This window comes from Oryzias melastigma, linkage group LG9, assembly GCF_002922805.2.
Source record: "Oryzias melastigma strain HK-1 linkage group LG9, ASM292280v2, whole genome shotgun sequence".
Lineage (NCBI taxonomy): Eukaryota > Metazoa > Chordata > Actinopteri > Beloniformes > Adrianichthyidae > Oryzias > Oryzias melastigma.
Genome location: NC_050520.1, coordinates 11,970,405 through 11,996,396, shown reverse-complemented (window position 1 = coordinate 11,996,396; position 25,992 = coordinate 11,970,405). Strand labels below are relative to the sequence as shown.

Here is a 25,992-nt window from a genome sequence, read left to right as displayed (position 1 = left end):
TTCAGTGATGACCTGCCACGCCCTGAAAAACAAATTCACTCCTTTGGCACGGTTGTAGCTTCTACCAGGATTTTATTGTGATAAAGATTCAGCACAGAGTATAAGAACAGACAATTTAAAATAAACCTTCACTTCAGCATCGCAAACATCAGATAGTTACTGTACTTTCGGGCTCTTGTTGTGAAACACCCTCAAAGGCCTGTATGAACCCTCACAGGAATAGAACTCTGAAAAACGCTTACAAAGCACTCCCAGATCTCCAGTGTCATGGAGGGTTCACCATCTCCATCTTTTCCCCAGAACATCCTGTTTATAAAGTCTTTAAAGTTCAATGGAGTCAACAATGTGCTGCCCATTGACTGTATATGAGAACTGGACGGAGTGACCCCTCCCCCCTGGTGTTCCAAACAGGAAGTAACCGCTTGTTCCCAGAAGCCAAAATCCCATAGACTTCTTTTTAGAAATAAACAACTGTTCCTCAGTCATTCTATTGGTCAGAATAACCATTTTTCTCTTGTGTCTCTTTTTAACATGCTTTTGATAATCCTCATTGTTTCATATTTTCTCTTTATTGCAAGTTATTCAAGATATAAACTGACCAATCAGAAGCTTCAGTGAAAGTCTTTGGTGTCCACTGGCCCCACCTCAAGCATTTGAAACGATTGATTCTCCTGAGCCGCTTTCAGTGGAAGGGGTGTGGACTTCCAACAAGCTCCCTCCTGATTGGTTAAAGTAGTTGCCATAGAAATGTTGACTCAGACCAATTGCTGATTTTTAACCTCATCTGGATCCAAATGGATGTCTGTATCACAGAAAAATATCAACAGAATTAGCTTGTTTTTGTTTCTATGGCTGACATCACACTCACTCAGTCCAGTTCTCCTGTACAGTCAAAGGTGTTGCCACAGGATTATTCAGAAAAACATTTGTCTTTAAATCTGAGAGGTGTAAACGGCGCTGTTCTCCCTGTAGGCAAAGCAGCTGGGGAAGATGCCGATGTTTCCCGCACAATGTCCCTCCAACCACTCCTCATTGACTGCAGGTATGACAGGAAAGCACCAATGAGCTCACAGCAGACCCACAGAGAAGGACATGTGGCAGAGCCTCACCTTCACTCAGAATGTCAATGGTGTCTCCTTCACTAAACTCCAGGTCTTCTGGACCCTGGGCGTCATAGTTGTACAGTGCCACCATCTGGTAGAGGATGTTTCGGCTGGCCAAAGGGTCTTCTTTCTATGGACAAATAAACAAGGGAAGATCAGACTTTATCCATAAGACTGAGGAAAATGTGGTGCATCAGCAGCATTTACAACATCATAAGTGTTTGCCTAATTCATATGATGTGCAAAATACTCAAAAATCAGAAATGCGCAAATGAAATTGGATATTCACAGAGAAACCTTATGGTCTAACAAATGAACAATAACAAGATGCAAAGTGGAAAAACTATAATATGATTGTCTGGAAAAACTGATTTGGACCTAAAATCCCAGCAACAATCCTCAGGGAGACAGACGGCTGGTGCCAAACCCAGTTACTGGATGGGAGGACCTGTTCAATCCAACAGACTACCAGGCATGCACAGACAATCAGGAATCCCATATCAACAGTGCATGAATGCCTCTGGAGGAAGCCCTATATCATTGCTGTGGGTCAGTAATGGATAAGAAGACGTGTTAAAACATGTACGCTGTAGAACGTTTATGGCTGTAAAGTAAGGAATGTGTTGTTAGTATGGACTGCAGAGGACAGCTGGACAACTGTCCTCACTGATCGCTGGTTTAGAGTGAAGCTGTAAAAATGTTTTCTGTGTGATTGTTTATTCTACAAACCACTTCTTCTGAGGTGCACTTTTCCTACAGCAGGGGTGTCAAACTCAATCGCATAAGGGTCCAAAATCCAAAACACGCCTGAGGCCGCGGGCTGAACAGGATAACCATTTCATAAAAACACTCTAAAACTACATTTTTAAAACTTTAAAACTGTAACTTTTTAACATAATTATGAACTAGATATATATAGTATTATAATACTACTATAATACTAGTGTGAATGCTGTAAGATGAATTTGGCTGCTGAAGATGCTAGTGCTGATAGCTGAAGATGCTGAAATTGATAGTTAAAAACACTGAAGCTGATAGCCAGCTAAAATATTAGCTGAATAAAAAAATAAATAAATAAATTAGTCTAGCCAAAACAGCTAGCATGTAGCTGAAAAACAGCTAAACTTCAAAAAAGCCTAATTAAAAAAAAAAAAAAGCCTAAATTGGCCAAAACAGCCAGCATGTAGCTGAAATATTAGCTATACTCCAAAATAACCTAAAAACAAATCTTAGTAAATGCTAAATTAGTCCAAAAAACTAGCAGAATGACAATTTTAAAAACTTTAAAACTGTAACTTTTTAACAAAATTATGGATAATGAAAAGGCAGGAATATTATTCCAGAATGAATCAAATTAAACCTTAAACAACATTTGGAGATGTTGACAGTGGAGATTCATATCAAGAAATCTGGATCTGGAGACGTTCGGGCAATTAAATCCCCAAATATTTTCTCCCACTCAGACATTTGGATTCAGTACCTAACCTGAACATTGTGATGGAGTTGGTGCTGAAACTCACCTGGCACCACAGGGTGGCTCTGCCGGCCACAGCCAGGTCCTGCAGGGTGCAGCCAGGCTCCCCGCTCAGAGGGCTCAGCACATGGGAGCCTCTCTGTTTGTGTCTGATGACAGAAAGAGGCAGCAGCTTCAGGGAGAGGCTTGATGCTTCATCTGCGCATGTCGGGGATCTTCATTATCAAACCTGAGGCACAGCTCAGATGCTGGACGGCCCAGTTTCTGAGCAACGCGCTGCTTCAGCTCGTGGTAGGGAGTGTTCAGGGGGACGCTCACAGCCACCGTGTATGTGTAGTGGACCTTCACCACCACCGACCCTTCCTCTGACGAGCCTGAATGCTGGAAGCAGGGTGAAGAAAAGGTGAAACATTTGGACCTGAGGCCTATCTGCGCTGGAAGTCTTCACCGAGAACCTTCCAACAATTTAGAACTTAGAAAACCTGTTCTTATATTTGACCTCTTCAGACTGGCATCTACATGTGTGGACATCACATATTGGCTCGTATCCCAGCAGAAACTGTGTTTTCCAGAGTACCAGTCGCACGAGAGTATAAGTCGCACTAGAGTATAAGTCACACTGGAGTATAAGTCACACTAGAGTATAAGTCGCACTAGAGTATAAGTCGCACTAGAGTATAAGTCACACTAGAGTATAAGTCGCACTGGAGTATAAGTCGCACTAGAGTATAAGTCGCACTGGAGTATAAGTCGCACTAGAGTATAAGTCGCACTGGAGTATAAGTCGCAAGAGCAAAAAGTGTTGAGGGGCCTCTGGTCACACGCAAGATGCCGACAGAATCAATCTGCAGCTGGAACCAGAAATCGTAACTTTAGCCGGTTGCGTAAGCAGAAGTTTCGTAAACTTTAGGAAACCCTTTCAAAATGACTTTTTAAAACCATTTCAGAACGATGAGCTTCAAAAGTGACAGAGAATATTTATCATTTTATTTCTTTCAAGTAAATAAGTAAATGCTGTTTTTTCTCCGTGAATCAACTGATTAGAGCTGACAAAATCCTGTTTTTAGAGTGTCACAGAGAAAAAAAACTACGAAAAGGGTTGATAAAGTAGAGAAGAAATGGGAAAAAGGGTCGAAAGCTTAAAACAATGTTTTTGAGGCTGGCTCCGGCAGGGGGAGGGACTTCTGGCTATTAATTTTTAGATGCCATATTTTTTCTCTGTGACCAGATTCTCTTGAAAATGTCTAATCAAGAAGAATAAATTATAAATAAGTCGCTCTGAGTCGCACTCTTGGGAGAAAAGGTTGAGATTACAGAACAAATCCTCCAAGCCCAGCATAACTAAAATCAATAAATAAAAACAAGAATACTAATCTTATGATCTGTACAAGAAAAATATCAAAATTTAAGAGTAAAACAATCAGATGAATCAATTCCATGTTTGTTTTGGACAACACTTCTTCTGCCGCCAACAATGGCAAATACTGGGAATGCAGCACCCTCTAATGGTTGTTAGAGTAAAACAACCGCTAAAAGACAACCAGAGTTTACTGGGAAAATAACAAATATATGAACCTATTTATGTCTTTAAAAAACACACAGATAAGTCCCTCCGGAGTATGTCAAACCCCTGGCTAAACTATGAAAAAAACAGCTACTTATACTCCAGAAAATATTCTAATTCTGTTACTGGAGCCCATCCTGTGACTGCATGTGTAGAGGGTTATGTTGAGTTAAAATATGTTTGCTTGATCTAAAGTCTGATCCTTATCAATGCTCATGGATCCCTGCAGCACACTGCCGAGAGCCATGGATGCACATCCAGTGCTCTGACGTGTAGAATCTGTTAAAAAAAAAGGCTTAAAGGTGAGCTCTCTGGGAGCCTGCCGTCTTCTGACGGGATGAAAACGGAAAAATATGACTTCATGTTGTACAAAGATGATTTGACCACAGAACAGACTTTTGGTTTGAGATCAGTCAGAAATTCTTCAGCCAACATGCAACACAAGTGTCTATGCTCTGTAACCTAATATGACCTGACGTTTGTCCTTTGCTCAAACAGGTACAAACAGGAGGTCCAGTTATTGACTCACTATAAATTAATTTGCTGGTGCCACAGACAAAAACAGTTTTCATCCCGCAGTGAAACTCTTCCATGTGACTTATTGGGGACACATCAGCTTTTGCTAAGTTCAACTCCAGGTTTTTCTTCACGAGTCAGCAAAAACTCTGAATTCTAACTGATGGAAATTCTAAAGATGGAGAGTTATATCTGTTATAGTGAAGGGTCTGTGTGTGAGAGGACAGGTTGTTGTGGTAAACCAGCTGTGAGGAGGTAACCGCGGGGCACAGATGAAGCTGGACTCCGGATGGATGATGGTACCTGCTCATGTCCTGTGTTGGCCGCATGCTTTGGGGGCAAAGTGGAGGAAGGCGGTGCGTGGGCTGAAGTGGTGGAGGACGGAGGTGGAGTATCTGTAGGAAATTCAAGGCATTAGATGTCAGAACAGACTCTGTGAAAGTGCTGCCTCATGAACAGTGTTGCAGTTACCAGTGTGTCACCAAAAAACGTTTACTTATTGATGTAACAGAGCAGAGTTAAGTATTGCTAATTCACTTTAGTAATACTTTACCCGAACATATTCAGTCACATTAATATCACAACAGACTCACTTCCTGAAATGTTAAAAGCAGTGACATCATGAGGTCAAAACAGATGAAGAAATGTGACAATCAGTCACATGTTTCTGCCTGTTTTTGACAGCTTTTGCTTTAGGGCAGCTGAGGTAGAGCAGTCAACCTCTGATTGAAAGATGGCAGGTTTGGTTTGACGTGTTGAAGCGTCCTTGAGCAAGGCACTGAACCCAGCATTGCTCTATGGTTGGCGTCATTGTATGGCAGTAGAGCTTGTAGCATTGCCACAAAAGTACAAGCTGGGGGACTGTGTGTTTGGGCCTCCATCAACGTTGAAAAAAGCTATAAGAGCACCGGCCGTTCACCATTTTCTACCTTTTTTTTTTTGGTGTGTTTTTGTAAGAGACTCAGACATCGTCTTCTCTCTTTTTGTTCATCCTCCAAATTTGCTCGATAACTATTATTAGTTATTAAATATTGATAATACAACATCAATACTGTAAAAGTATTCATGTTTATTGTTTAGCCGCTCATCTAAATGTTAAATATGTTACAGAACATTTGTCACTTCAGATGTCAAGTTCTCTTTCAGCCGGTTTTACAAAGAAAGTACTATAATAGTTACGTAGAAGTCGTGTGACTTATATTTTTGAGACGATGAGACTGAAATTACAGAATACATTTGAAATAACATCAACAAATAATCTGTAATTTGTCACAGCTTGAAAGTAACTTGTGCAGCCCTGCAGTGTCAACACTCTATCGTGTCCTCACATGAGTTCCAGAACAATAACACACTGTAGGAATGACCTCAAGGTTTAATAGGATGATGATCATCATCATCATCATCATCATCATCCCCAGCCTCTTCATGTGAGTTTAACATTCATTCTAACATTAAAGGAATATGAGGGCATTTTCATAAAAAGTATGTTTGAAGTAGACGTGTAACGATCCAACCAGATCGATCTGTCTGAGGAAAGTTGTCAATCAAATCAAACTGAAGTGAGGATTGTGGACTTTAACTTGTTTTTTTTTATATGTTGGGTTTTGGTCATGTTCTGTTTTGAATTGTCCATCAGTCACATCACTGTCAGGTTTGTCTTGATCCACAGCCGTCTTCTCCTGCCAAGTCTTTTGTCTTTGGGCATCTGGGATCTGTCCTTTTGGGGAGGGGTACTGTGAGAATTGTGGACTTCGGTTTAGTTTTTGTCTGTTCTGTCAGATCACCTTTTCGGTGCTTCCATGTTTTTTTCCATGTTTCCATGGTTTATTTATTAAATGTTTGACTTTTCTGCCACTTACGTTTGGGCCTCCACCACCACTTCCTGACCACACAATCATAAAATAGTTTTCAAATGAGAAGAATCGATCTTGGAAAATACCATTCATTCTTGATTACTTGTTTGTTTGTTCACATATTTAATTCACATTAGATTATCTTTAAGAAATACCAGGAATCTGGAAAACTTCCCCTGCACCGTTCAGTACCAGCTACTTATCTCTGAGTCACACTGCTGGAGGTTTGGGAAAAAGATGTCCTGGATCCATTTTAGATCAGAGAATTGGATCATTCAAAATTAACCAAATCGACTATGAATCAGATCATCAACCACAAATTGTGAAATGAATAGAATCATTGATAAAATGAATCGTGACACCCCCAGTTTTAGGATCTATTACTCTGTGCAGTTAGGAAAAAATCTGAGAAGTTCTGAAAGTTCAGTTTGATTTAATAAATATGAAGATTTTTATGTTCATTTCACTGAAAGTCTCGCTGTTGAGACATTTTTATTCATCTCAGAGTCTGGCGACATGCTGATTGGATCAGTGCAATTTTAACCAGTTATCTTGAACTGTATTCAAAGGTAAAGCAGCAGGGGCCTGAATCTTCCCTGACATCCAGCTGCTCTGTTCCGGCATGAACACTGCTTCCTGCAGCTGCAGAGGGGAGGGGCCTCCTTTGAACAGGCAGAAACTCCAACGAACCACGTTCATTGACAGTATCTTTGAAGCTTCAAACATATCGAGGGAGAAGACAGTAATTGATACAGGAACAAAAAGGTAAAGGAGGGGGCAGATTTTTGTCAGAGCTTGTAGGTGGTGGAAACGCTCCTCTGCAGTGACAGAGAGCTGCAGTTTCAGGAATGACTGCTAAAGGCACAAAGTGGACTCCTCTGTGTCTCTGCCGGGAGAAGAATATCCAGAGCTTGTAGACGACATGCAGAGGTCATCATCTGCAGAGGCAGGGAGGGGTCAGGGCTTACCTCGACGAGGAGCCGCCGGGCCCAGCCTGGCCTGAGGCCGACCGGGAGGCTGGAGTGCTGGTGGGAGGGGGATTCCATTGGGAATGCTCTGCAGGGAAATTCAGGACATGGAAATCAGGGAAGCAGTTTCTCCATGGACGGGAATCTGGATTTGTCATACAGCAGGAAGGCCACATCAGCCAGTTCTAAACAAGCGGGTCACCAGCTAAGATCCAAGCAAACAGGAAATGTGATCGATGCAGAATCTGGGATTAGAGCGGGAGAAGACATTACATTGTCCTTTTTGGCTTTGGGGGTGTTGACCTCAGTGGGCTCCAGCAGGGAGACGGGCAGCAGGCCTCTCTGAAAGAAAGATTCAGGACAGCTTGGGCACTAATCTGATCATGTTTGTGGCTCTACTGAACATAAAAACATAAACCTGAGACTCCTCAGAGTTTGGACACAGTGCAGAGGGAATGCAGTATAGGCTCAATGGCCTTGTGGTCGACTAGTATCTGCCCTGAGACTGGAAGGTTGTGGGTTCAGATCCAGGTCAAGTCATACCAGCGATTCTATAAACCTCGAGCGCGGCTGTGTCTGTACTTCACCGCTCCTCCAGGAGATGTGTTGAATTTGGAGAACATGTTTTGCACATCTAGATGAGACTTTAACTTTTCTTCCCAGCTTGCAAACACATTTAACACACAATGTTTCAGTGACTTTTCATCCATTTGGATGGATAACTACTCCAGCTTTGCAACACAGTAAACCCTTCAGGGATCAGACAATTAAAGATTTATGTTTAGTTTTTATTAAGCAACGTCAAAACTGTGAATAGTCTTACAGAACCTTTCACTACAACTGTTTTGGAGTTTTATGAAAAAAAATCTCTGGAAATATTAGGAGCTGAAAATGACACAAAAAAGTAGTTAGACCACATTTGGCTGAATGTGACAAAAATAAGATGTAGCAGAGTCCAGGACAGGCTAATGAAGGCAGCTCCACATCCCGGGCTCAGCACTGGTCCAGTGAGCCTTCGTAGATCAGATCACAGATCTACATGGTGGTGGGATTATATAAGTTCGCTTCTTCCCACTCCTTTACAAGGAGTCAATCAAACTGTTTTCTAATCAATACATGTCATTATTTCTGTAATACATTTGAAAAATGTGTGTTCTGTCCTGTATTTTTACAATCTTTGCTTAAAATCAATCAATTAATCAATCAACCAATCAAATCAAATCAATCAATCAATCGACTGATACTCGACCGACCAAATCAAATCAAATGTAATTAATCAATCAGACAATCAAATCCAATCCATCAACCGAATCAATCAATCAATCAATCAAATCAATCAATCAACCAATGGAATCAAATCAAATCAATCTTCCTCTTTGAGGAATTTTCAAACTCACAACATGGTATAAAGGCTTCACAACGATGTGCTCTCTCTCACCTGTCCATCATGGATCACATTAATCATTCCATCTCGGTCCTCCTCCCCAAATAAAAACACCACCACCCCCCCGGGTACAGTCAGCTGCTCCGGAGCCCGAGCCATGTACGGGGTCCGCACTCGCATGTACCGAGATTCTCTAGAGTTCAGAGGAAAGACTGAATCAAAGGCTGTGGCTCACACGCTGTTTGACATGCAGAGGGGTTGTTGTTACGTACTGAGCTCCATCCACCTTGGGCTCGTAGAAACCCGGCCTCTGTGGGGGGAGCAGAGAGAGGGCTCAGACCTGGAGGACAGCAGGGTCATCACGCCGCTGAGCCATCACTCACCTGCTGCCTCAGAGGTTCAAAACCTCCAAAATCATCGTTAGGAATCGTTGAGGAGATCACCTGCAGAGGCATCAGAGGTCAGACACGTTCTGGGGCTATTGTCATTTTTGAATCCTTAACACGATAACTCCAGTCGATTCTGAAGGACTGAGACGCTTTTCTCCTTCAGAACCGACTGAAATTATCGTGTTAACAATGAAAAAAATGACAGTATGTTAAAGATTTTGTGTTGAAGCGACACCGAAAGGTGTTAAAGGTGTGTTCAGACTTTACCTTTGGTTTTCCCAGGAAGTCTTTCTTCTGAAGCTGCTCGACTTCCTGTTTCCTGGGCCGGAACACCAGATTCTCGGGGACCATCAGAGGAGTCAGCAGCTCCCCCCTCTGTTTCAGATCACAGAGTTTAGCTGCTGTCTAACATCCGGTCTGAAACTCTCTCTGCTCATGACCAGCTACACCCATGCAGGGACACCATTCTTTAGCTGCTTTCACCTGAAAACTCAACGACTTTACCAGATATGTGAAGTCGTCCTTTCAGATGGTATTAGATTAGATCAGGGGTCTGCAACCTGAGGTCCGGAGCCACATGCTGCTCTTTTATCACTCTGTTGTGGCTCTGTGGCTCAAAGAAAAGTGCCAACAATTTCAATAAATATTATATTAGTTAGCTGAGTTTAGCACGTTCTAATATACCCTAGCATTTAGTTGTTGTCATCGTGAAAGAAAATGTCACTTTTTACTTGGTTTTCTTAAATCTTTTATTCAAAATCTGCTGCAACAGGAGGACCTTATTTGACACAGAGAGTATTTTATTCTGAAGGGAACTTTTATTGCAGCTGTCAAAAGTAAAGAAGATAAAGTTGTTATTCATAGAAAAATATCACACTTTTTGAATTCAATTATTGTAAACATTAGAAAATTACATTTTCTAAAGGAATAACCGAATGACCACATAACAAATAAAGTGTATTTTCTAAAAGATTAAGTAGGATTTGGCGGGTCTTGCTTGGTTTTGGCCTTTCAGAAACTGGACCAAATGGTTCTTTTGGTGTTAACGTTGCAGTTCCCTCACCTAACTGATCAAAATGATAGAAAAAGGCATTATCTGTCTGGTTTATCATCAGAGTGACATTATTCTATTGGATTGACATACAAAAGTGGATTCTACACTAAAAAGACTTGTGAATTTATTCACTAATTAAAGAAGAAAAATGATGAATGAACACCGAAGTTATTATAATAGAAAATCTCATGTTTCTTGCATTTTATTTAAAGTAAATCTGCTGTAGCTGGAGGATCTGATTAAACACAGGATGTGTTTTATTTGGAAAATGAACTTTAATGTGCTGCTGTCAAAAGTGAAAGAAGTTAAATTTGTTAAATATAGAAAAACTCAACTTTAGAGAACATTTCAAAGCTATGTTTTATAAATGAATAGCTTAATGACGTCAAAAACATAAATAAAGTGTGTTTTTTAGATCTGGAAGTCAATTTAAAAAAATTAACTGATTAATTGCAAATCTGGAAAATGAATTGCGATTTATCAATTTTTTTTCTTTATAGTTAGAGTATTTACCAGCCACTCATTATCTGCTAACAATCATAAGATGAAATCATACACAAAATTGTACATTTAGAACATTTATTTGGGTCTAAAACTCAGTTTTTGTCTAGTTTTGAATTTACCTCTATTTTCAATTCGAAAGACTACCTGCTGCTTATTTGGTATCATTTTAATCAGTACAACCTCGCCTATGTGACACTATCTGTATTTTGTCATTTTTCCATGTCATATTCACATACTAAACATACAATTATGCTAAAACACAAAATTACATCTGGAAAATTGGGATTCATTTAGCTGTTAAAACCCTTAAAAAATGTTTAACAAACTTTTTACAGCATAAAATGAAAGTTTGAGGTGTCCTTTTATAAAAAGCAAGAATAAAATTTGTCAGCAAACTAATCATGTTTTTGAATGAGAATACAAAAAAATCCAAAGTCACACCAGGCAGCACAAAAAATGCAAATTTCTCCCTGCTGTCTTCTTGACATTTTTTCTGGAATTCTGTCTTTTTTTCAGCTTTTTCTTTTTTCATCATTCATTTATTGTGTTCATGGAAAAATACAAAAGCACATTTTCTCGGGAGAAGTTTGATCCAGCTGGATTTCAGGTCGGCTCGGCTAGAATCTACACAGGTGGGGGCGTGTCTGTCCATTCTGAACTGCTCACCTCCCATGACGTTGGTGGGCGGGACTTTCATGGAGAACTGCAGAGTTTGAGCAAGTGCTTGTCATTGTGGAAAATTCATGTCAGTCCCCATCCCAAAATAAATTAATGGTTTCCTCATTGGATTTCTAATAGTAGACAGCTCTGTTTGGCTCCGCCCCCCATAGCGGCTACGCTGCTTCATTACAGCCTCAGATTGACGTTCATTCTCTGCCTTATTTATTGAAATAAAAGATCACTTTTGTCCAAAAACTACAAATAAATATCATATTATCTCTTTAATTTAAAAACATCTCAATCATAGAATGTAAAAAAAGTTTAAGTCTATTTTAGACAGAGTTTTATTACACTGATCTCACAGCTGCACAGCAGGATGTCTGAGGGCGTTAATTCATGTTAACCAATTAATTATGTTCTATTAACGCCTCAACATGCACAGCCCTAGTAGTTTTCTGACCTTGAGGTGAAACTTTGCGGCTCCAGCTGAGTTTCGCTCCGTGAGAACCTCGAACAAATGGCTCTTTTAAGCATTACAGGTTCCAGACCCCTGCTTTAGACAAACATAGTTTATCCCACTGAAGGGGGGGGGTCTAGCATCCCCAGCAATATTTACAGAAGATAAGATGGTTGGTAACATATTAAACTGCAAGACACAAGTACTCAAAACAGCAACATGTGCATAATAGAATCCCAGCCTGAGATTCACAAGAACTGCCTCCAGAGGAAGTGAGCTCAGGCATGAACAGGGACGTCAGTATTGTAGTAAGCTAGAATGATCCAGCGGGAGGGGGAAGAAGGATCGGGTCACAGTCAGGGGCTGAAAATGGTTCATGGTGTCAGTCTTTTTTTTAGTGGGGTCAGACCAGGTGGACACTCACTTCAATGCTGTCCAGAGCAGCCTCCAGGTGCCCCCCTCCTCCTGTGGACCTCTGCTGCAGCACCTCCCTGGCCTGCTCCCACTGGCCCATCCGACAGTACACAGCCGCTGCATTGTGCACCACCTGGGAGACAACAAAAGCATTCAGGTCAGGTGTGCTTCAGGGAGGCTGGGAGCTCTTCAGGGCTTTTCCCGCCATGTGATTACTTATCAGTGAGGACAGACAGACAGAGGGTGCAGGGAGACGGTGAGGGAGCCGCATGCAGGCTTTCAGGAGACAGGTCTGTTTATGCTCTGCATCCACAGGGAATGCACTTCATCTTCATATCGTCATATTCATCCTCCTCATCCTCTCTGTGTGTCTGAGGAATGTCCTCGGCAGGTAAACACAGAAAACTCAAACTTTATCCAAAAAGACCCAACGACATTTTGATCATTTCCTGAGTTCCTTTTTTTTTAAGTGGAACATAAAGACTGATAGAATGGAAGGAAAATAGAACTCAAACAAAAAAGGAAGAAAAGATACACAGACAGAAACAAATTCATAAAGATTTCAAGAAAAAAAATTAGTCTGTACACAGGCAATCAAAACAAACATGTTTGGACTCTTTAGAACACCCGACTTAGATATTGATGCATCACTGATGGATCAGTCACCATCACACAGATCACATCCGAGGATTGTGGGAGTTTTCAGACCCTGAACTCTATCTCCGTATCTGGTCATCATGGTCGGACATCTTCCTCTTCACTAATGTTCTTCATTTTCTAGTCACTCAACATCTTTTATTTTCATTTTTCTTTGTTGTGATAAAAACAATCCTATTTTCATGATGAAGTAGATATTGGGGTTGCAGGGGGGCAGTGGTCAGCGCCCCCACCTCACATCAGGAGGGTCGGGTTCAAATCCCAGCTGGGTTTGTTCTGTGTGGAGTTTGCATGTTCTCCCAGCATGTGTGGGAGTTTCCTCCCACAGTACGGAAACATGCTTCATAGCTTCACCGATTGCTCCGAGTATGTGTGTGTGATCGTGGCCCTGTGGAGGCCCCCACCCCCCAACAGTAGAAGAGACGGACTCTGGTAACACTGTGACCTCAAATTAGGTAAAAATCACAGATGTATGGATGGGAGTAGATATCCAGTTTTTACAGGATGTGAGAAAATGTTTAGGAAGAACAACAACAGTCCACTCTGTGCTGAGCGTAAACATGAAAGCTTCTGCTTTCCTTTATATTCTGAAGCTGCACGGATCAGAGCTCAAAAGCATCTCTCAGTCCCACCGGACTGACGGCCTCTGTGTCTGTGGAGGCGGGTTATCTCCCAGGTGAGAGCGCTCACCTGTCAACATGAGCTGAGCAGCACTGAAACATCTCAGCTCCTTCCTCCATTATGTTTGGAATCAAAAAGCAGATGTGAGAGAGTGGATTACAGACCTGCCAGCTGCACAGCTTGAATCGCAGTCCCAGCTGCTTGTAGTCAATGACTGCATTCTTTCTCATGTGCTTCTGAGCCCAGATGCAGTCTGATAGAGCGTCCTCCAACCTGACAACAGCAGACCGACAGGTGAGCAAAGGAATGGAAGAAGGAGACGATGAGAAGCATCCTGATGTTTTCTACAAACATGGATCATGTGAGCTGATGCTGTCCGTGGGGACGGGGTGTGGAGCAATCAAAGCCTAAACGCAAACATTTATGGTTTTCCACAAAGACACACATAGCCAAATTTTAAATAATTAATTTCTGTAATCTTCACAGAAAAAAATAATACCCAAACATAAAAAAACAGATATATAGCATTACCTGTGAGAATGCAGGTGTGAATGCTCTAAGCTGAGTGTGGCTGCTGACGATGCTAGTGCTGATAGCTGAAGATGCTGAAATAATTGAAAAGGCTGAAGCTAATAGCCAGCTAAAATATTATCAAAGTGCCAAATTAGCCTAAAAAGATGGTAAAATGTCTAATTTAGCCAAAACAGCTAGCTAAAAATTAAAATATTAACTGAACTCCAAATTAGCCTAAAAAACTGAAAGTCTTCTTCTTCTTTTCCTTTCGGCTTTCCCTTCAGGGACTCCACACACACATGTACTCTGTCTTACTGCGGCTAACCTTCATTCCTCTCCTTTCCAGGGCAAACCTCCACCTCTCTAACTCCACCTCCACCTGTTCCCTGCTCTCACTACAAATCACAATATCATCTGCAAACATCATAGTCCAAAAAAAGTGAAAAACTGAAAGTATCCTTAATTAACCCAAACAGCTAGCCTGCGGCTAAAGTATCAGCTAAACTCCAAAATAGCCTAGAAATCCTTAGTAACAGCCAAAACAATAAAAAACAAACAAACAAAAAAAAAAAACTAGGGCCCGCAGGCCGGGAACTCAGCCAAAACTAACAACTCTTGATCTAGTACATTTTTTAAATTTTCTTGATAATTCTTATTTTGCTCAAGATATTTTTTCTTTATCACAAGTTATTAAAGTCTGCTGCTTTTCTCCCTCAGAATCTACTGGAATGATCGTATCGGCTAAAAACTTATAGTAAATCAAAGGGTTAAAAACATGAGCTGCAGAAGAAACTTCTCTGTAGGTTTGTGTCTGTTAGCGAGTATTGCTTTGGATGATACAGCGGCTGCAGTCTGTCTTTGACAGGCTCCCAGACTCATCCAGAGTGCCCTTGAGCCTGGTTCACATGCATGTCTGAGGGTTGGGTGGAGCGTGTGTGTGGACGGACCTCTCCAGCTGCATGTTCACCGCCGCTCTCTGGAAGAAGCCAACAGCAAAGCGCTCGTCCTTGGTGATGGTGAGATCTAAACACTGGACATCACAGCAGGAAGTCTGGATTATTTTCACATAAACCGCTTTAACTTCCAGGTTTCAAAGTTTCAATGAAAATAAAGCCCAAATAAGATTAATAAGTTAAATTTTTACTGGTTCATGAAAACGTGAAGCGTTTCATGAGGCTTCTTAACTTTTCATTGAGGATAATAGTGCTGCCACAAAGGATTATTTTAAGTCAACTAACCACTGAATATTGTTCCGATTAGTTGACTAATCGGGTCATGCACAAAGTGGATGTAAAACACACATTCCAACCATCATTAGCTTTAAACTAACTAAAACTAGAAAACTTGCATTGCCTTTGATATTGCTAGTGTGAATGTGCTGAAAGTAGTCGCTGAAGATGTTGAAGCTTTTTACTGAAAATGGTGATGCAATTTGTTTTAATTGCTGAATGGATTTACTGAAAATGCTAAATCTTTTGCAAAATATCAAATTTGCTAAATGACTGGAAATTCAGTTAAATAACTATGAAAGAGCGCTGAAGTTGACCTAAATTTCTTTAAATTTTGTAGTAGAGTTGCTTAAAAATCCCTAATACATGCCAGTTTTGCAAAAATATTTAGTCTGTTGCTTAAAAATGAGCTAAACTCCAAATTAGGCAAAAAAAAAAAGCTGGCTCGTTGCTTAAATATGAGCTAAATTCCAAAATTGCCTAAAATTCCTCAGTAAACTAAATTAGTCAAAAACCTTAGCCTGTTGGTAAAATGGAAACTAAACTCTAAATTAGCCTGAAAAAATCTCAGTAGATAACAAAATTAGCCAAAAATGTTAGCTCGTTGCTCAAAACTCTAAAATAGCCGAAAATTCCTCAGTAAAGTAAATTAGTCCAAATGTTAGCTTGTTGCTTAAATAGAAGCTAAAGTAAATCAGCTTATAAAACCCAGTAGATAACAAAGTAGCCAAAAACATTAGCATTTTGCTAAAATATTAGCTAAACTCAATTTTGCTAATCTACTTAAAACTTTGAAATTTGAAGACTTTTCATTCATTTCCTATGGGGCATATTTGTTCAATATTTTAAAAAATATAAAGTTTATGAATATAAAAAAATCAAGCAGTAATGTCCTGAATGAGTTGAACGTTGCTGAAATCTCTGAAATTGAGTTTTTACGTGCTGAAAAACCTACAGGAAGGAGCAGGAGAATCACTGCAGAGTGAATGTTTACTAAACAATCACACTATAAAGACAATTAAGATGATAGTTTGTTAAACTTTAAAAGAATCGTATAGCCTCCGTCCTTCATTATTTTCTGGTGTATAAATTAGATTAAATCTAATGAGGTTAGCACCTGAAACAAGCAACTATTAAAAGCTTTGGTCTCACTGACTTAAATATAGAAAAACTACATTTTTTGGTGCTGAACGCTCACAACTTTGTTTAACTTTACTACACTGTGACTCCATATAATATAAAGTAATGACTAATTGACTATTAAATTAGTCGTCCACTATTTTAACAGTCAATTAGTCGACTAATCGTGGCAGCCCTAGAGGATAATAATGAATTCTCTGTAATTCAGTGGAGCATCTCATCTTGTTCTGGTTGTGCTCGTCTCATTCTGAGGATATTTTCTCTCTGTCCCTGACTTCAGTGCAGACCTTCAGGGCCGTGTCCAGGTGTCCCAGGGCCAGGTTAGCGGAGGCGGCGTTGAACAGAATGCGGGAGGTGGGCTCCTGCACCTGCTGGAGTTTCTCCAGAGCTCCTTGCCAGTCCTGGCTGTCCATAGCCTGCACAGACTCGTCCCACAGCTTCAGTAACTCGGAATAAAGCATGTTGGCAGCACGAACTGGAGCTGAGGAAGACAGGAAGAAATAGGCAGGAAAGATCAACATGATGCCCTTTTGTTTTATTGTTTTAACAAATATTCCTATTCATTTCTGTGAAAGAAAGTTTCTAAACCAGATGTGCCCAAAGTTTATCGCTAAAAGGGCCAAAAGCTAAACAGGATCCTGGTCCACGGGCCAGATACAATTATGTTTTGTATGTCATGAAATGAAAGGAGAAAATAAAGAATATTTGTTTATTTATTTATTTGATTCTGTATTCATTAAGGTAACACATTTTAGTAAGAATAAAAAGCAACATTTGTCCTTAAAACCTTTAGCAGCAAGGCCTCACTGGCCATGTTTAAGTTAAAACAAACTTTCTTCCAATGAAAACAGTAAACTGGGATCCTAGTGAGAGACGTGGAGCTGCTCTTTCTTCTGGATCCGTTTGCCGCTGACGCTCCATCGTGGTTTGCTGAAAAAGGCCACTAACAGCATCGGAAGTGACGGAGAAGACTTTTGGGAATTTCTAACACACAAAAAGCCCAGAACTGATTTGTTTTGGGTTTGCATCAGCCAAAGAAAGACCCAACAGCGCCACCCAGAGGCCAAAAGTATATTACAGCCATACATTTTTGGAACAGCAGAGCACCTGAACAAGGTAATTGTCATGGGTCCCTACTCATGACAATTACCTTGTTCAGGTGTGTCCAGCCAATAAGATGCCAGAGCAGGTATATTGGAAAACATGCAGGAAGGTGGCTCTGGAGGACCAGGGTTCCTACCCCTGGTGTAGAGAATCATTGGGAAACGGATAAGGGGTTTGAACTAAACACTCCATGGCCGCCACAGCCACAACTTGGCGGGGCAAAAGATAACCTTTGGTGGGCCAAATTTGCCCTGTGGCCCCTCTTTTAGCACCCGTGGTCTCCAAACTGTAACTCGGCTTTTTGTGATGGTGCTGGAACATTTACTCTGAATGTTCTGAGTGGTTGGCAGCTGGTTGTTACTTTTTTTCCTGATTGGAGCATTTTGTATTCCATTTCAGATTAAATGTTGTTTTAATTTCTCCATTGATGAACTTATTTACATTTTTTCAATTTTTATTTTCGAACAAGAACAAAAAAATAAATGAATAACAAACAAACATATAAAAAGAAAGAATTGAAAATTATCCCACAAACAATCTCAGATGTAACAAAATGTTCAGAGTTCTGAAAAGCGATTTGGATGAAGCTAAAAGTTGATCTCAGTTTCTAAAGAGTGAGACTGAAGTGGTTTATTACCAGGAAAAGTCTGAAAACATCTTTAAAAGGCATGAGTTCATTTCTGTTTAATGACGTCAAGAAAAAACTGGGACAACACTGAAGCAGAGTTCATGCCTTCCCAAAACTATGACACCTGTCCAGGTGTGACAGATGAACGCGCCTCCTCTTCACGTTTTCCTGAGTAACGATGAACATCTGTCTCCTCTGTCGTCACCTCTCAAAAGAGCCGACAAAGCGTCTTCAGTCCAGAATCAATGCAGAATTGTCAAATGTCTGGTTAAAAAATTGATGTTCTGTTCACACACCTTTATCACAGAAGAGCTACACAACTATATCATGTACACAATAGCTTGAGCAAAAACAATAGAAAGTAGGCTTGTTTCAAGCTTGAAGGAATGCACAAGAAGAAGAAACCGTCACACACGAAGGGAAACATGCAGGAATTTCATAACTCTGTCACATAATCTTCAGCCAACATCATCATATTTATATTTAGGGTGGTTTTTGTAAAATTAGCAGAGGAGAATATCTAATTGAGGTAACAAAACTACTAAAAATATTACCACGTTTCCATTTATTCTAAAGCAGGAGTGTCAAACTTGATCACACAGGGGGCCAAAATCTAAAACACACAGTAGGTCACGGGCTGAACAGGATAAACATTAAACATTAACCTTTTAACATAATTATGAACTAGATATATAGAATTACCTGTGATAATGCTAGTGTTAATGTTGTAAGCTGAATTGACCGCTGAAGATGCTGAAATTGATAGCTAAAAACGCTAAAGCTGAAAACGCTGAGGTTAATTGCCAGCTAAAATACTAGCTAAATGCCAAATAAGCCTAAAAAAGAAAGAAAACTTAGGTTAGTCAAAACACCTAGCATGTAGCTGAAAAAATAGCTAAACTTTAAAATATCCTAAAAAACTGAAAAAATCCAAAATTAGCCAAAACACCTAGCATGTAGCTGAATTATTAGATAAACTCCAAAATAACCTAAAAAATCTTGGTAAATGTCAGAATAATCCAGAAAGCTAAAAGAATGTCAATTTTTAAAACCGTAAGTTTTTTAACATAATTCTGAATAATAAAAATGCAGGATTATTATCCTAGAATAAATCCACTTAAACGTAGTTCACTTTCAGCTTATCCCTTTCGGGGGCCCCACAGCATACCAGCATTCACTGCTTCACATCAATGATCTGTCAGAGTTTTTACACCGGATGCCCTTCCTGACACAACCCTGTACTTGAGGGGCACAGGGACCCAGTTAGGCAGCAGGGTCAAGGGTCTTGTCTAAGGACCCAATCAGGGTGGGGATCAGTGGACAACCCTGAGAATCGAACCCAAGGCTCCTGCGTGTCAGCCCTTCACCTAGCCCACTGAGCCACCCAGCCGCTTAAACCTTAAATAACTTTCAAATTTTACTCTTCATAAAAATATATGTTGTCAAAATTATACGAGTCAGAAATAAATGCAAGATAAAATCAGGTCATTAATAACAATAAAATAAAATAATCTGGGCCGTGATTTTGACACATCTGTTCCAAAGCTTCATTTGGGATTAAAATATTAACCAAATTAGCCCAGCTCTAGATCATTTCTTTAATAGTATAATACCAGAGTAAACGAGTTACATGGTTAAATCATGTGGGAAAGGAAAATGATGAAAACTCTGTGGGAATTCAAGTTCAAGAAATGCAGAAGAGCTCGGCTTTAAAACATTTGGAAACAGCTAAAACACACTTTGATCTGAGTGATTTAAAAAGACTCACGTCAAGCATAAAGAAAAAATAGTCATGGATCTTTAGACTTTTGGAAATAATCATCATCATGTCCAAAAGTGAAAAGGTGATTTAAGCTGGGATGATCAGAGAATGATGACGATGATGAGGACAAACATAAATATGCTGGACTTTTAACAAAGTTAGCTACAGTCTAAATGTCACAGAAAATATCCAAAATAACCTGAAAAGACAACCAGAAGTTAACCCTTTAACACCTGATGTTTAAACACAAAATCTTTAACATACTGTAACTCTTCAACACAATCAAAGTAATTCCAATAGATTGTGAAGGAGAAAGGTGGCAGTGGCGCCACTTTTCTCCTTCACAATCTACTGGAATTACTTTGATTGCGTTAACGCTTAAAAATGACACTAAGTCAGAGAACATCAAGTCTGGAGCTCCAGTGTTAAAGGGTTAAACTGTCTGACAGTTCAAGAATTCAGCCTCCACTAGTCTGCCTGCTGTTGATCCACAGACGAACTGAATTCAGCTCTTACCGTGTCTCCTGGGTCTCAGGCTGCTGAGCGTCCTGCCAGTCTCTGTGCACGTCTGGCTTTACTCCGTCTGCTCATCTGGAAGTCTCCACCCACCTGCTACAAGGAAGTTATGCATCCACATTCTTCATCCACACAAAGTTTTGTTCACCTGTCAGGAGACACGTCCGCAGAGCAAACAGCTCCCGTCGAACCGTGTCAGTCTGCTTTACAACTGTTTTAAGCACTTACTGCCAGCATGGTTCTCAGACGTGTAAAATGTTGTTCCAAAGTGGTATTGAAGTTTGAGAAATTACAGAGATTTAATCTTTTTATGGTCCTGAGTCACCGGTTAAGATTTCTTCAGTTTGTTGTAAGCTTACGTCATAGAAACTCTGGGGAAATCTGAGTGGAGTCTATTAAGAGGGACCTCTGACCTTTACAGGAAATCAGGAGAAAAATGCTGATGTCCTTCCAGGAAGCTTTGAGTTAAAGCTAGCATTGTTATCAGGCGCAAGGAAGCAATATTTCATGTTTCAAAAGGCCAGGTCAACCTGCTAAACCAGGAATGTTTTACTGCAATGGCCACACCCACCTCGGAAACTCCACATGAACAGTGACGAATCTTTGACATGTTCTTCATGCTTAATCCTTTACTGCTCTGAACAGCAGCAAAACAAGAACACGAACATGCTTGATTTGAACATTTAAACACAAACACTTTGGTTTTTACAACTTTATGTGCTGACACCCCTGACATAGACAATGGACCAAAGACATAGAAAGTGGACGCATAAACCAATTTTTGGCACAAATGGAACCCCATACAGCCCAGCCTCAGCCAGACTCTGCCCTCAGTGGTCCCAAGGTTAACTGAGTGAGAACCCTGCCCTGAAATAACAACAAAACAACTTTTTTTGAGGCAATCCTTTATATCTATATGTATTTACTTTTTATTTTGACTATGTATGAAAAATGACACATGATAAATGTAAGAAAATGAAAAAGAAAGTATGGTAGGGTAAATAAAATCTCTCTTTTTGAAGATGAACAGACAAGTTGGTAAATTATTTATTTCATGTGTTTTCTGTTCATCTACACCAGGGGTCTGCAACCTTTTACACTTAAAGAGCCACCGGAGTGGATTTCTTACAGACCTGGGAGGAGTCACAGTCTGACTTCACCCTTTAGAAAAGCAAAAACAGATTTGCATCCATGTTAATGTTATTTTTTTTCTATAGATAAACTTTTGTTTTTTGGTATACATAAAACATACACATAAAGAGAAAATACTATTACTAAAGACTACTACTTTCAACAGAGGTTTACACGACACATAGGATCAATGCAGCAATGTGGTAGTACGTGGTAAACCAGTGAATGAAAAAACATGGATTATTTTTATTTATTTTGTGGTCCAAAAATTTTTAACTCTAACAAACCATAATTAAAACAGAGATACTTTTACAGTATTTTTTAACCACTGGACATCCTTTTATTCAAAAATAGAAAATCTGCTGTATAATCTGGTGAACCTTAATTCTGGTTTTGCTTTTATTCTTCATCAACCAGAAAGCCACAATGAAGCAGTCAAAGATGTGGGTCTGGAGCCGCAGGTCGCTGACGTCTGATCGAGATTTACAGTGTATTTCTATTGTATTACAACATGTGCTACAAACATTGCAGAACGGTTCTTAGAGAAGTTTGTAAATTACTGAGTTAAAAAGATAAACCATGCTGTCATATTTGATAGAAGCTTCTCTAAATGGTTGGGAGTATTAATGAACTGTCACAAATGGTTTGGGCAGTCAGTTTAAAAAGAGCCGTCTTTATTTGTTATGACTTCACAACTTTTCCAGATTTATGCTTTTTCAATTGAAAAAACAAAAAGGGCACGTGACACGTGCTGGAGCAATTTGTTAGTGTTTCCTTTACATTAAATAAATAACCAAAACAAAAATCCTAGGTTTTTTTTTTTATTTAACAAAACAATTTATGAACTTGATACACGTCGTCATAATAGTTTCCGTACCGTTTGTTTGCATGTTTTCAGGAACTTGGTTTCTAGGTCGCGGCGCTTCCCTTTTTAACGGAGGACATTGAACGCAACACAAGTCACAACAAAGTCATGTGATTCCAGAGGCGCGCGCATGCGTGTTTGCCTAAGCGGAGGAAAAGAAAGTGGACCGCTGAAGGGGTTTAGTGAAACATGAGGCCGATATTGTGTGTTTTCTCGGTGACAGCGGCTCTGGTTTCCGTCCACAGTCTGCCCGGCGCTTCCTTCCAGGTAACATGGTAATTCTGCCGGTTTAGGCTGCTTCACGGCGGTCTGGAAATCCCAGTTCCTCTTTACCTTTCCTCGGCGTTTTCTCCTTATTTAGAAGAAGAAAAAGGAAACATAATGTTTTGGACTTCGTTTGTGTTTAGACTGTACAGAAATGTTCTCATGGTTCTGAAATGTGTCTAGTTTTCTCTCTGAAAGCACTCTAGTCTGGAAATGTTCAGAGCTCGGTCACATCGTCTATTAGTTTGGAAGCAAAAACGGTTTTCATTTTTATTTATTTTATTATTTTTAATGACTTTTCTCGATATTTTTCATTTAAATTTTGGTGGAAAAAAACAAATAAAAAAACTTCCTCTATTTTTTGCTGACTGTGAAGAACTGTAGAGTTCTGGGCTCCACAATGGGCGGGGCTTTACGAGCCCTCGCTTCTGATTGGTTCGAGTTACCTGGACGCGTTTCTTCCGGATGCTTTGCAGGCTTCAGCGCGTCGGAGCTTCAGGGTTTGTCTGAACACTAAACAGAAACGGGAATATGTAAGAAGCAAAGCGACGTTTCAGTTTGTTGGAAGGATCCTGGGTGTAAAGAACAAATGCAAACAATTTGTTCTAATCGGTGTGGATTTCATCAGCATCAATTATGACATTCTTTTATGCACAACATTTTACTTTGCAATATGCTTAAATAAAATGGTACTTAAAAAATGTATATTTAAAATGCACTTATTTTCAATTAGCTTTGAAGACGTCCTTTTTATAAAATTTTACATTTGTCAAATGAACTCAAACATTATTTTAGAAAGTTCTCAAGGGTTTGCATCCCTCAATGGTAACATCTGAGTCTGTTTTTTATTCATCAAAACCTCGCAGGAGCCCCAAAGTCGTATTTGACCCTTTAGGAAAATGGGACGCTGCTTTGCATTCATTACATTTTTTTTATCATTAATATCACATATTTCTTTGTTGACATGAATTACAAACAGAAATACGAAGATAAAGTAGGATTTTCTCAAATCGTGATATCGTTTTTTTTTTACTTTCAGCAGAAGCTGGTATGACTTCCTTCTAAAAGACTTCATGTGCCAAACAGAAGTTTCAGTGCAGCTACTGATAATGTACTCTAACCAAAAGTTTCAAACAAGATATAAAAAAACATTTTCTCTTGTTATACCTGAGGTCTACTCTGGTAAACCGCCGTCATTTTTTCTAGTTCTGTTTACCTGAACTTAAACATGAATTCATTGATTTCTGGTCCATCTAAAAATGTATATAAGGAATATACACTCACTGTCCACTTTATTAGACACACCTGTCCAACTGTCTGTTGATGGAAATTTCTAATCAGCCAATCACATGGCAGCAGCTCGATGCATGTATCCATGTAGACATGGTCAATGGGATCTGCTGCAGTTCAAACTGAGCATCAGAATGAGGAAGAAAGGAGATTGAAGTGACTTTAAACATGGTTGTTGGTGTCAGACGAACTGGTCTGAGGATTTCAGAAACTGCTGATCTCCTGGGATTTTCACCATCTCTAGAGTTTACAGAGAATGGTCAGAAAAAGAGAAAATATCCAGAGAGCAGCAGTTCTGTGAGTGGAAATGTCTTGTTGATGTCAGAGGTCAGAGGAGAATGTTCAGACTGGTTCCACTTGATAGAAAGACAACAGGAACCCACATAACCACTGGTTACAACCGAGGTCTGCAGAAGAACATCTCTGAACACACAACAACCTTGATGCAGATGAACTACAGCAGCAGAAGAACACACCAGGTATCACTGCTGTCAGCTACAGGAAACTGAAGCAAGGTCACAGGGGTGTCCAAAGTCAGTCCTCAAGGGCCAGTGTCCTACATGTTTTCCAACCAACCTGTTGTTGAAGCTCCTTATTGGCCAAACACACCTGATAAAGGTGATCAGCAGCAGATAAGGCAGGATTCTGGAAAACCAGCAGGAGGCCAGTCCTCCAGGCCTGACTTGAGACACTCCTGGTCTAGAGCCAACGTAAAAATCTTTACATAGTTTCTTCACATTGTTACTTCTAGGTGCACTCCAGTCATAAATTGTATAAGTGTAACTAATCTAAGTTAAATTACTGCTAATTTAGTAACTGCTTAAAACATTACAGTTGTTTTATTTTCTTTAGATCAGGAGTCTGCAACCTGCAGCTCCAGATCCACACGTGTCTCTTTTATCTCTCCATGGTGGATCCTCAGACAAACATAGAATAAGTCATGGAGACTGCTGACCCAGACATGTCGACGGTCAGAGTCAGCAGCTCTTGATAATGACTGTTTAACCAAAACTAACTAAAGAAAACAAATAAACAAAGCCTGAAAACTAAGACTACCAAGATCCAACCCCAAACTAAAATAACAAAACCCAGCAGTGTAAGACTGCTGAGGACAGAGGGGGGAGAAAGAACTTAAATAAATAAAAGAAAAATAAAATAACAATTCTTTTAAGTAAGGATTACTTAATTTGCATTTATTTAATCAGATGAGTTAAATGTATAAATTGATGTCTGGGATGCACATAGATGACAAACTATGTAGGTTTTTACATCCTGTTGACCTAAAAAAGTTAGATCTTTATGAGTTAAAACCACATATTATCTTATGCTGAACAACATTGGTTACTGTCCAGAGCTGCCCTGAGAAGATCCTGTTTGGAACAGAAAATCTTTTATTTTGAAATTAATAAAAAAAAAATCACATTTTCAGAGATGCTAAGTTCTTTTTATATTTTTGCTTTTTTGTGCAAAAAAATAGACAAAATTTATATTTATTTTTTTTAAAAAGAAGGTCATGAATGCAAATCCAAATTTCTTAAAGACTAAAGTTAGACTATGTGGCTTCTTCTAGGTTTAGATCAGTAAAAAACAAGAACAAATGGCTCTTTAACTGTTAAAGTTGCAGAGTCCTGGCTTAGTCAGAGCCATCACGGAGGGTAAAAAGCCCCGAGGTTTCGGAGCCTCAGGTTTAGGCCGCTGTTTTAGACGAAGACCACGGCCTCAGTGAACGCCATCAGTGCTCTGAGGAGGATGACAGAGCTGTGCAGAAGATCATCAACAGCACAGTCATTCATAGGAGAATCCTTAAAGTCGATGCAACTTTTAACTGGCATCGGTCAAGTTTCTTTAAAGGCCTCGTGCGGTGAAAATCGTGATTTTTCTTAAACTGCAATAAAACATTAGTATTTATGTCACAAATGAACCCCCATATAA

At 39.8% G+C, this 25,992-nt stretch overlaps 2 protein-coding genes across 2 annotated transcripts in view; one reads left to right on the top strand and one right to left on the bottom strand.

The window, feature by feature from the left end:
* Positions 1-483: 483 nt before the first annotated feature.
* noxa1 (NADPH oxidase activator 1) lies at positions 484-20,827 on the bottom strand. The gene is made up of 17 exons (XM_024260107.2): positions 20,739-20,827; positions 20,511-20,606; positions 16,788-16,981; positions 15,079-15,161; positions 13,783-13,891; positions 12,351-12,473; positions 9,519-9,626; positions 9,246-9,305; positions 9,135-9,172; positions 8,917-9,055; positions 7,752-7,820; positions 7,479-7,566; positions 4,961-5,052; positions 2,807-2,958; positions 2,624-2,726; positions 1,110-1,233; positions 484-1,036 (listed from the first exon to the last, which is right to left on the bottom strand). The coding sequence occupies exons 3-17, from the start codon at positions 16,959-16,961 to the stop codon at positions 933-935; spliced, it is 1,566 nt and encodes a 521-aa protein (XP_024115875.1). The 5' UTR covers positions 16,962-16,981; positions 20,511-20,606; positions 20,739-20,827; the 3' UTR covers positions 484-932.
* A 1,775-nt stretch (positions 20,828-22,602) lies between these two features.
* The window catches only part of dpp7 (dipeptidyl-peptidase 7), a gene marked incomplete in the record, with an annotated part of 16,808 nt that continues 13,418 nt past the window's right edge, over positions 22,603-25,992 (top strand). The window contains 1 exon segment of the mRNA XM_024260127.2: positions 22,603-22,773. Within this exon segment, the coding sequence (XP_024115895.1) occupies positions 22,696-22,773 (78 nt within the window).